A 12,491-nucleotide genomic window follows, 5' to 3' on the forward strand; every position below is an offset into this window, starting at 1 on the left:
CGTCACACGCTGGTGACCCCTGCTGGCCAGAGCGAGATAATGCAACGAAAACTCAGCTCAAACATCCATAAAAACACCTTTTACAAAACAATTGCAAATGTTTTATTGAAGGTGTAATCTATTAGATGCGATACAAATAATCCAATACCGTTAAATATCAAGTGTCTTTATGTGTTATTTTATTAAACTTTATTAAACTTGTTTTGTTTGTTTTATGTAGCGTTTTGGTTAATCATACCAAGAAGAAACTTCTAATAACAATTTTTCATTTTTCTTATACGTATGTGTCATTAAATGTCTACAAATTTATAAAACTGATCCGAGATCAGATCAATCTGGTTCATGGGTTTACATAGATAATCATCAACCACTGATTTTATAATAATAATAATTATAACTTTTTACAGTCTATTAATTTATGAATAATAATAATAATAATAATAATAATTATTATTATTATTATTATTATTATTATTATTATTATGCTTTAAACAACAAAACAATTCAACATACAGTTTGGAGCTAGGTGAACAAAAAATAAAACACACACACACACACACACACACACACACACACACACACACAATCAAATAAAACATACATTCAAATTGTATCATTCAAATATTTTTGAACTCAGAGCAGATGAACAGTTTAGTTTAGTTTAGTTTAGTTTAGTTTAGTTTAGTTTAGTTTAGTTTAAAAGCTTTTCTATTAGTAATTTTTTTTTTAATTGAGATAACTTATGAATGTGAAATTTGACTTAAAGTTAACAGATTAATTACAAAATTAATTATCATACTTTAAAATGATTTGGTTAATTATCATAGAAAATCAAAATTAAAGACATATAGAAACATATTGCCATAACTTTTTCACATGACTACAACAATCAACCATTGACATTTACATTTCGAAACAGTAACGAATCCTTACTGAAATCACGTGACTTTGGCAGTTTTGTAGGCGCTCCGAATCACTGGAACAAATGATTCGCAAAGGTTTTGAACTGAAGCTTCACGAAGCGTGTTTCGAAAGCGTTGATCACTAGACTAGTGGGCGGTACTCTGTAGTTTATTAACTCAAAGTGTAGTCATTTGTACTACCGTGTTGTAAGTTTCTTTGCAATGGTGGATTTGTAAGTCCTGTCTAGAGCAAACGGGTTGATTCATAATGACCGAGGTGTGTAAAGAGGAGTTCGGCACTGCAGTGGGTCCAGTGGAGAAATGGACCCTGCGGTCCGGCAGTGTGTGTGTGGAGATCATCTCTCTGGGCTGTGTGATAAAGTCCATCACAACAGAAGATCGCAGCGGTCAAAGTGCGGATTTAGTGTTAGGATACGATGATTTAGAAGGCAAGTTCTATCATTCAGTTAATGAGAGCGTTTCATTATTTATTGTGCATTACAGGTATTTTAGACTGACATGTTGATTAGAGAAAGCTTAAAATAATTTCTTGACCTGTTTACAATTTATTAGCTTATTCCTGCCAGATGTATCTTCTCTGTACAGAGAAAAAAAAAATTAAGAAACAATAATGGTTCTTTAACTGTTTCTAAGAAATTGTTTCTGATTAAATGGAGAATAGGCTACACGAAGGCTTTTGCTTTTTAGAATTTTATTAGATTAATTCTAGTTTGTGAAACATCTAGTTTGTAGCCTATAACATTTCAGAATGTAACGTTTCTTATGAAATTCTCCCAAAAACCAAATAATCCAAGCTGCTAAATACACATTCATTTTACAGTGTTGAACTTAGTGTCAACAATTGACTTTTGGAAGCATAATTTTTACTTAATGATATTTTCAAGGATTTCTCCATATGAAAAAGCAGCTTTTAAGTAATAAAATGTTCCAATAAAAATGTAATGTCTAAAACTGACTAAAACATCTTTTTAGATTATTTCATTCATAGGCTAAAACATAAAAAACTCTGCAGTTTAATCAAGGTGTTTGTTTGAAAAAGAAAGTTCAGTGTAGTAAAGGCTAAGTCATCAGGATTAATCTAATTAAAAATGTTATACATCATATTTAAGAGCACTGAATCACTGCAGAGGCTGTCCCAACAGAAAGGCTTCTAATAAATCTTCTCTTTATTGCCCAATTTGTGCTTTTAAAAGGCCAACATTACAGATATTGAGAAAGCTGAGTTGCTGAGGCCCTTTATGAAATAGCCTATATATAATTGTGGGAAGTGAATAAACAATTGCACAACATTTACTCATTTCACAAAAATCTTTGAAAACTGATGTTCGCTATTCAAGAATGTTCGTAGATTTTGAAACAAACACAAGGGGAACTATCATTTCTGTAATCCAATGCCACATTTCCTCAACCTTGGGGCCTCAGCAGACTTCCTAGTGGGCCTCAAGATGACTTAAAATAATTTAAAATTAGACAAAACAAGCTTTTTAAACAACTAAAATCAAGATATTTCTTTATAATGGCATGGCCATTTTTATACAGAATATACATTTTTCTAGCATGCCAAGCAAGCTCTAAAATATTTATATCTAGAAATCCTTATCCAGTAAATGAACATCTTTAAAAATCATGCAATGATGCAAATTCATTGGTTAAAGAGACTAAGAACCCTTAAAGGGATAGTTCACCCTAAAATTAAAATGAAGTCATAATTTACTCACCCTGGTGTTGTTCTAATGCTGTATGCCCTTCTGTCTTTTATGGACCTCAAAAGAATATTTTTTTTAAAACGTCCCGCTCGTGCTCAACCATATAATGGCAGTGAATAGCAACCAGCATCAAGCTTTTTAAAAAAGACTCAAAAGTTTCACAGAATGATCCCATGCGTCACATGCCATATAGTCAGAGTGTTCTGGGGGTATACGCTATGAAATGTAATGTATTAAAGGTATAGCGGAGGATTTTCTTTTTCCGGGTGGATCATCAAGACTATTGGTCCTCCTAAGTGTCAATCATTCTGGTGATATGTTTACGTAAGGCCGTCGTACGTGCTCGTGCACACGATTCACACGATGGCGTGCGCTCAAAACACAGGTTGGGCTTCCCACTGATGCCTCAGTCGCGAAGTTTCTACTTGACAGGTAAAGTTTGGCATGCTATTTGGAGAAATCCATTTAAAATCACTGCTAGTAAAAGTTAATGTAAGCTATGATTAGCTCGTGCATACGTTTAATAGGCGTTCCCTCTCGGGAGCAGGTAGAATGTTGCGCATGTGCATTAAAGTGGAGAGGGCGGTTCTTTTCTAAAATTCGGGAAAATCCTCCGCTATACCTTTAATAAACAAAAATACTGACTTTGGCCGTTGGTCTTCAAGGGTTAGGTCTCCCCAAAATAAAAATTAAAAAACTCTCCTTCATGTTGTTACAAACCAGTAAGACCAGTAAGCATCAAAGTGGTAGTTGCGTATCTGTCAACAGAGGGACGGAAAGCTATCAGATTTCATTTAAAAGATCTTTGTGTTCCAAAGATGAACGAAAGTCTTACGGGTTTGGAACGGCATCATTTTTTGGTGAACTAACCCTTTCAATGCACTGCTATGCGAATTGCACGTGGCTCTGTTAGCGCTGCAGTTCACTCCGTCTTGCTCAGAAAAGCACACAAGTTGTGAGAAATCAAGATTAACAAAAACACAACATGAAATACAACGCCTAGAAATCCCAAAAAAGTATCCATGAACCTTCTTCACCTAGTTGAATTTCTCCGAACCAGAGATATTTTAAGAACGTTCAGCCCTTAAAACTTCTGGAATCTTGACAATTTCATTTACAGAAACTAGGAGAGTCAAGTCTTTCAATATTGTTGTGGACAATGGGTGAGCCTTGGAGTCAAAAAGGTTGAGAACCACCGCTGTAATCAGGCAAAGTTATGGGCAGATGATTTCAGAATAATCAAATGTGTGTGTATTAATCAGCCTTGTTGACATATCCGTCTATCGCTAGACACAACTAACTAGAGATACTGAATGAAAATACCGATTCATTTCCTTTATTTTACTCTAGGTTATCTCTCAAACCCTCGCTACTTTGGAGCTGTGGTAGGCCGGGTTGCAAACCGCATTGCCAAGGGCCGGTTTGTGATAGATGAGAAGGAATATAAACTGGCTATAAACAATGGACCCAATGCTCTGCATGGAGGACTGAAGGGCTTTGACAAGGTTAACAAACGCATATATGTCTGTCCCTTTTGTCCCATTATATGTTATTTGTCATTTCATTAGCTGACATTGTCGCATCTGGCATTTCATTGAGGACAGTTGTGTGTTGTAGGCCGTGTGGACCACAGAGGCTGTGGATAACGGAGTGAAACTGCGTCACAGTAGTCCAGGTGGTGATGAGGGTTACCCTGGGAACCTAAACGCTTGTGTCACCTACACACTGGAGAAGAACACACTGAGTGTGCTGTACCACGCACAGACTGACCATACTACACCAATCAACCTCACCAACCATTCATACTTCAACCTGGCTGGACAGGTAGGGCTACATCCTCAGAGCTGTTCCAGACAAAACATGATCAGTCGTGGCGATTTCTGTGGTTGTGGCTCCTAAATGGTGGATTCAGTGAGAGAGGTTCAAAGACGGCCTCTTGCGACCAAAGATAGCCTGCAAAACTTTTCTAAAAGTGTCAGAAATTTAGCATGAGAACAGTGTGTTTGCTGCTACGACCTACGTCTACTTACTAGCCAACAAAAATGCAACATGAAATGGCGTATTGATCAATGCAACATGGCGCTAAAACATAAAACATTGACATGCCAAGTTGGCCTCTTTTCCGTGTCCATATTCTCCTCTTTCGCTTCATCCTCTTTTTTTTAAGCACACATAAAAACCACAATTGCCAAAGTGTGATTCATCTTGCTCTATTTGTTTACCAGTAACACATGCTCATGACATTTTATTCTTCTATGTCGTAGCCTACGATTCAATAGGTGTCATCATCATCGTACAGTCTACATACATGTCGTATCCAAGTTTATTAGATCCATGTCGTTCATTTGTTACGAATTTATAGAACTCTTGGTGACTATATTTAAGATTTTATTAATCGTCTTTTGTGGACACAGCTGGTGTATTCCTGCTATCAATAAATGCTATTTAATGTCCCACGTTCTGCAGGGAACACCAGACATTTACGACCATGAGGTGACCATCTCAGCGGAGTCGTACCTGCCTGTGGATGATACAATGATCCCCACAGGTATGTTATCACATTGTTTATTTTAGAGAATTAGATCTTTTTAGAATTTAGATCTTTACAACTCTCAAGAACAGAAACGGTCAAACGTGGTTTTGTGTGGTTTCTTTACTATGTAAAGGGGAGGTGAAATCTGTGGAGAAGACCCTGTTCGACCTGAGAAAGCCTGTCCTTCTTGGCTCTAGATTGAAAGAGCTGCCTGGTCCAGGGTTTGATCACAACTTCTGTCTGTGCTCACGTGGTGAACCGCCACTGGAGAGAAAATGTGCACGGTAACGTGTCATTTGTATTGGAATCTTGACTTCATGATATAACACTTGATGCATCTTAATATTAGCACACATGTTGGTCTCTGTAGAGTGGTGCATCCTGGGACGGGTCGTGTCCTGGAGGTGAGCACTACACAGCCTGGGGTTCAGTTCTACACCTCCAACTTCCTGGATGGGACATTGAAAGGGAAGGGTGGAGCTGCTTACTCCAAACACAGTGCCTTCTGTTTAGAGACCCAAAACTGGCCAGATGCTGTTAACCAGGTAATGTAATTAAAATAAAATTCAAGTGGTGGCACTTCATTAATGTACACTACCACTGATAATTTGGGGGTCAGTAATTTTTATTACTTTTATTCATCAAGGATGCTTTGACAAGCAATCATATTTTACAATATTACTGTTTTTATTGTATTTTTGATCACCAGTTTTGGTGACTTCTTTCAAAAACGTAAAAAAAATCATACCAACTGCAAACTTTTGAATGGTAGTGAACATTATACTGTACATCATACACAGAGCCTATTTGTGAACATGTTTATATTTATGCAATGTGTTTGCTTAGTTCAAAGCATAATGGTTCTCAATGAATGAGATGTTCTACCTGTTCTCTGTCTCTCATCAGCCTCATTTCCCTGATGCTCTGCTGAGACCAGGAGAGACGTACACACACACGACATGCTTCACATTCTCTGTGGTGTGAAACTACTTTTCCAACATTATACAACTGCACTTTTTTTCCTGACAGAACATTACATGTATTGCTACTAAGTAAATAACACAAACTTTTTAGATGTCTGGGTGAATACTATAATAGAGAAAAATGTTGTCATGTAATGAGGCATCTATAACATTTTGACATTTGTACAAATTATATCAACATGATATAATTAAACAATGTTATTTTGTAACACAAGTGCCAAAAACTGTTAGAAAATCTGTTCATTTTTAAATAAATAAAAATAAATATATCCACAGATCTAATATGATGTTTTATTTTATATATAATATAATGTTTTTTTCTAAATACATTTGATAATGCATTTTTTGGCAAAATTACATACTTGATTGTAGTCCTACATCATCAAAGAAGTTAATCATTCAAAACTCTATTAATGTATTTTATATTTGACAATTCATACTTGCCTCATGCCATACAGTTAAGATTCATGCACATGCCTGGTGTTGGTGCTTATTTCTGTAATTTTGCATTTAAGCAGTCCAATAGGACTCTATTGAAAAGAGACCAAAGCTTTTTGAAACTTGTATATTTTATATGAAATATCATTAGGGAAGTGACAGAAATAAACTTTCCCATTGATTCCCTGAGGCATTTTTACGTGACATGGCATAAAGGCCATGTATGGTAACCCATACTCTGAATTTTCCTCTGCATTTAACCCATCCAAGTTAGTGCACACTCATTAGTAGCAGTGAGTAGTGAACACACAAAAACAGCCATTTTGAGATGGATTGGGGGTTTTGCCTTTGCTCAAGGGCACCTCAGTCATTTCCTGCAAGTATTGAGACTTGAACCCGCAACCGTCGGGTTACCAGTCTGACTCTCTGACCATTAGGCCATGACTATATTAAACCCCATTAATGTATACGTAATCTTAGAGGTGAATGCATTTACACTGCATTTACAACAGTATAAATAATGTGAATTTTGAATATAGAAAAATGAAATGACGCTTTTAATTATGAAATTAAAACTGCCAGTAGGTGGCGGCAAATCGCTGTCTTAATGAGTAAAGCATTCATTCCACTGGTTTGTTCAAAACGGTGGTTTCATTCTGGAACATGGCAAGTGGGTGCTTCTCATTTCTTATTTGTGCATCCTTGTTTACTTTCCACGTTTCCTTTCCTTGTGTTTTAGCTCCACCCCCTTTGCATGTAAGGGAAGAACGCACCAGTGTATCTTCATTCTTAACTCCTTAGGAAGCTTTGTCACTCCTTGGCTGTGTCCAAAATCGCCCCCTATGCCCTCATTCACTACTCCCTACATTAGTCCACTAATATAGTTCACTTGAGGGAGTGAATGAAAACGAATAAGCAAGTTCAGACATTGAGTGTGCAAGAAGGGTTGCCGCTTTTGCATAGTTTGTGCTTGCTGTTTAATAATTATTTGAGACTTAGCTAATTGGCAGCTCCAGTAAGATGAAAGTATTTACCTTATAATAACTCTCTCATGGAAACTGTAACATGGAAACAAGTATACACCTTAATTAAACAATTTAATAATTCATTAAAAAGGCATTTATACCTTTATGAATTTATGCTGTAGCCTGAATTTTGGGTGCTGTTTTATGGAGCCCCTATAAAGGGACATGGTGATGGGGAAAAAATATTTCAATGCTTTTCGTGAGTCAAACAAAAGAAATAGTTCAGCCAAAAATTAAAAGTACTGTATGTCATCATTTACTCACATTAATGACATTCTATCTTTCTACTCTTCAAAAATTGGTATGGGAAACAGAATCTACATTGTTGTCACATGACCTCAAAATGTTGTGAGTGATTTCCAGTTATCATTATGTGGGCGGGAAAAAAATAAAATGGTTATTTTGCATTTAAAACATTTTTATGTAAAATGCCTTGACATTTAGCAATCTGATCAAATAACGAGTCATGGAAGAGATCACAATATTACTTCCTTTCTGTCACTGGAAATGGCAGGTTGAGTTGAGCACATTGCATAAAGCCTACATTATTGCATGCAGTGCTCTGGTTGTAAAGCCTACTGCAATGTATTTGCAAATGACTTTCTAGTATACTAGAATACCAATATTAAATTTCCTGCAAAAATAAGAGTAGTATGAAAGTATGCCATCACAACCATAGCTGTGATGGCATACTTAAACACGAACCATTTCACACAAAGCTGTACTGAATGGGTTTGTTGCATTTATTTAGTAACTTATTTATTTAGTAAATTATGCAGTTCTTTTCTTTTTTTTTTTTTGCACTGTGCATTTGAGAATTGAAGTGTTTTCCTGTGGTTTATAGCATCAAATACAGAGATAAAAGAGGGCATGAATAAGTAGTGCAAGAAGGAATGTTACTCCTAGAAATATACAATCCACTTTTCTTTATTAAATAAAAAGGCAAAAGTGCCTATTCAAATCTTTTTAAAACAAAAATTAAAAAGAGGGCAAATGCTACTGAGAAAGAACAGAGTATTTTCTCTTTACACATTTATTGGAATAATAGTACACATAAACTGTGAAAGGAAATTAAACATGATTTTTAATCTCGATTACATTTCATTTCAAAACAAACAAAACTGAGGCTTAACCATCCATTTATAGCTCCGCTGATGAGTCAGGAGCACTCACACGACTGAATCAGGCCGATAGAGAGTGGTGCAGGCCTGCAGGGATGACGTCAAAATCTGGAACAGTGGTTCCCTCAAGATTTTCTTATATGATGGGGTTTTTCAATTTATGAGTAAAATTAGACCTGTGGTAAACATAACTTGACGCTACTTTGATGTTTTGCTCTACAACGTAAATTAACATCTTTAGGGAACCACTGGTCGAATTAGTCTTGGCTGATTTTGCACCACTCTATTGACCTAATATATGTGTCGAGTTTAAATCTCTCTCTATCTGTACAAACAAGACTTCCTCTTCTCCACCTGCAGTTTTCTCCATTTTTTTACCACCATAATGATCAGTGCACATGTAAAAAAAAAAAAAAAAAAACATGCATAGGCAGCCAATTAATCAGCACATGACAGATGTTCAGAGCTAATATATTAACCAATCTCATAAACCATAAATTCTGACTAATTAGCTGCAGGAAATAGAATTTTTTTAATGGTTATTATTTACATTTAAACATTTAGCACACGCTTTTATCCAAAGTGACATCCAAATGAGGAGAACAAAAAGCAATCAAACCAACAATAGGGCAAACATGTGACCAGTCCCAGTCTAGCACAGTACACATAGTATTTTTTTTTATAAATTAATATATATATATATATATATATATATATATATATATATATATATATATATATATATATGTGTGTGTGTGTGTGTGTGTGTGTGTGTGTGTGTGTGTGTATGTATATATATAGTAAGTGTTAGTATTAATGGGTCAAGTGTTGACCCGCTCGGGTTGAGTTAAGCACGTCATTCAACCAGCTTGAAAAAGTCCAGGTAAATGTCTGTGAAAGTGATTTTGTGCCTCTTTGGGATGGCACCACAAGGCATTGTCCACTTGCAGAACTCATGCTTCTGGAGCGGACTAGGTCTGAAGTAGTGAGTTTAGGTATAGGGGTGCAGAGCCAGTGGTTGTTCTGTAGGCAAACATCAGTGCCTTGAATTTGATGCGAGCGGCAATTGGCAACCAGTGTAAATTGATGGAGATGTGTGATGTGTGCTCTCTTTGGCTTGTTAAAGACCACACTTGCTTGCAGCATTCTGGATCAGTTGCAGAGGTTTGACAGTGCAAGCTGGAAGACCTGCCAAGAGAGCATTACAATAGTCCAGTCTGGATAGAACAAGAGTTTGGACAAGAAGTTGTGTTGCATGTGCCAATAGGAAGGGTCTGATCTTCCTAATGTTGTATAATAAGGCAAATCTGCAGGACCGGGCAGTTCTAGCAATGGGGTCTGTGAAGTTGAACTGATCATTAATCACAACTGGTTCCTGGCTGTCCTGGGAGTTATGGTTAATGAGTTGTGATGAAGTGTTGGATTGGCTGAGACCACAAGCTGCTCTGTCTTTGCAAGGTTGAGTTGAAGGTGGTGGTCCTTCATCCAGCAAGATATGTCTGTCAGGCAAGCTGAGATGCAAGCAGACTGTCAGATCATAAAGGGCTTTCACACTCCACGTTTTGTTCCATTAACCAGTCAAACCTTGACTACTTGAATGCTTTAAAAAAAAACTGATTGAGTGGCCCATCAAGTCAATTCCTAAACCATAGTGTGAATTTGCCAACCGAATTTGCAGGACAACTTGCACTGTAAACCTTAACGCACAAAATATTTAATTGATTTGAGGGTAAACTTAAATTAAACAAATTAGTTCAATCTCATTCACTTTTTTTAAGTTTTTAAGTAATCTGAATTGTTTCATTGTTTTGAGTTTTATGCATTTAAGTTGAGATATTTAAGTTGAGATTACATGATAATTTTTAGTTGAATGAATGAGCTTACTCAAATATTTCATTTTAAGAGCAATTAAAATGCCTAAAAGAGTACAAAATAAAAATATGCAAGTTCTGCTTAAAAACGTAAACTTAAAAATAATCTTAACTTTGAGATTTTGATGTAATTGATTTCCTCGATTTTTTTAAGTTTTGTCAACTTATTTGGCTTACTTATTTGACGCAAAACTTGTCAACTTACAAGTTGACATGTACAATACAGACATGTGAATGTGACCAAATGTGCAATAAAAATATAAATATAATAAAAAATCTGTTTAAAATCAACTCATTTGTCTCTAAGAAACTCCTCACATCTAGCACCCAGGGAATCAGACAAAAGATGAACAATGTAATTGCTGGAGGAACAGAAAGTGTGTCAAAACAAACCAAAATACACTGCTATTTGAAAAGAAAATATGAATACAAAACGTATTCCTTTTCCTAGAATTTTGGCATTAATGTGCATATTTTACCCCTCAAGTATTTCTCTCAAGCATCCCCCTGGCAAAAAACAAATCCCCCTTTTAATGTGTTCCTTTCATAGTTTTTTTAGCAATAAATGTTGCCGAACCATTTCCATGTTCAGAGGCTCTGAAGATGGAAATGGGACATATTCTAAATATAGTGACCACAACAAATAATTAATCTAATACCGGCACACTTAATTATTTGCATGACAGTGTATTGTAAGACTGGAGAAACTGGAAGAACTGGAAGAGAGGGCTACTCTCTGAGAAAACAAAGGAAATTAACATTTGAACTCTCTTGCTATATTACCATCCCCGTTGAGTTGATCACCTCCCAATTTACACATCATTCCCTTCACCCATCCCTACCTGAATTCACCCAAAAATCTATATGGTTTAATATGAACAATTATGATACAGAATTATACATGTTTGGTATCATTTGAAATGTCTCAGTGCGACTGTACAAAGGTCTCATTCCCACAGAAGTAAACCAAAAAGGTAATAAGGTGTGAAGAGCTTAGAGATATCTTGTTAACTGCTGTAGGTTAGCCCCTATGTAAATCAACTTCTGTCCCCAGTAAGTCTGGGACGGTGATTAATGCAAATTCACACTGTGAACTCATGTTTACATTTGAAAAGAGGTTTCTGCCTTGGTCTGAGTATTTAGGGAGATGCTGAATGAAGGCTTGTGGCAATTTGTAACTCAAATTAGCCTGTGATGCTGAGAGTGGCCAAGACTCTCAGCATCATGTATTTTCTAATGTCAGGTTCGCATCTTTTCACTACGGAGGAGGATTAGGGCCAGGCAATAATAAAAAAATAAAACCATCTCGAGATTAAAGTAATTATAATGCGAGATTAAACTCGTTAAATTTCGAGAAAAAAAGTCGAAATAAAATCTTGAGAATAAACTCATTAAATATCGAGAATAAAGTCGTTGTGTTGCGAGAAAAAACTCGTTAAATTTCGAGAAAAAAAGTCGAAATACAATCTCGAGAATAAACTCATTAAACATCGAGAATAAAGTCGTTGTGTTGCGAGAAAAAAACTCGTTAAATTTCGAGAAAAAAAGTCGAAATACAATCTTGAGAATAAACTCATTGAATTTCGAGAATAAAGTCGTTGTGTTTCGAGAAAAAAAGTCGAAATGAAATGTAGAGAATAACGCATTCGATCAGTGTTCATTGCATAGCCTACTGATATCAACCTCATCAAGGTTTCGTGGTTTCCCAGGATACCATAAGACACATTATTAATCGTTGTTGTTTGTGTACGCCTCCATCCACAGAATGTAACGACTGTAACCATCTATTCTATACAGCCATTAATGGCAATGCTGTACGGTTTTAGTTTATCATAGCTTTCCATATGCCAGAGTGTATTTGGGCCAGCGCAAGTGGCGTCTTCTCAAGCGT

General features: G+C 36.1%; 1 protein-coding gene across 1 annotated transcript; it reads left to right on the forward strand.

The window, feature by feature from the left end:
* The first annotated feature begins 987 nt into the window (after positions 1-987).
* On the forward strand, positions 988-6,765 carry galm (galactose mutarotase). The gene is made up of 7 exons (XM_081351705.1): positions 988-1,351; positions 3,980-4,134; positions 4,247-4,453; positions 5,096-5,177; positions 5,296-5,446; positions 5,533-5,707; positions 6,069-6,765. Exons 1-7 carry the CDS (start codon positions 1,171-1,173, stop codon positions 6,144-6,146), a joined length of 1,029 nt encoding a protein of 342 aa, XP_081207831.1. The 5' UTR covers positions 988-1,170; the 3' UTR covers positions 6,147-6,765.
* The last annotated feature ends 5,726 nt before the right edge of the window (positions 6,766-12,491 follow it).

This window comes from Scardinius erythrophthalmus (genome assembly GCF_964197995.2).
Source record: "Scardinius erythrophthalmus genome assembly, chromosome: 21".
In the NCBI taxonomy this organism is placed as follows: Eukaryota; Metazoa; Chordata; class Actinopteri; order Cypriniformes; family Leuciscidae; genus Scardinius; species Scardinius erythrophthalmus.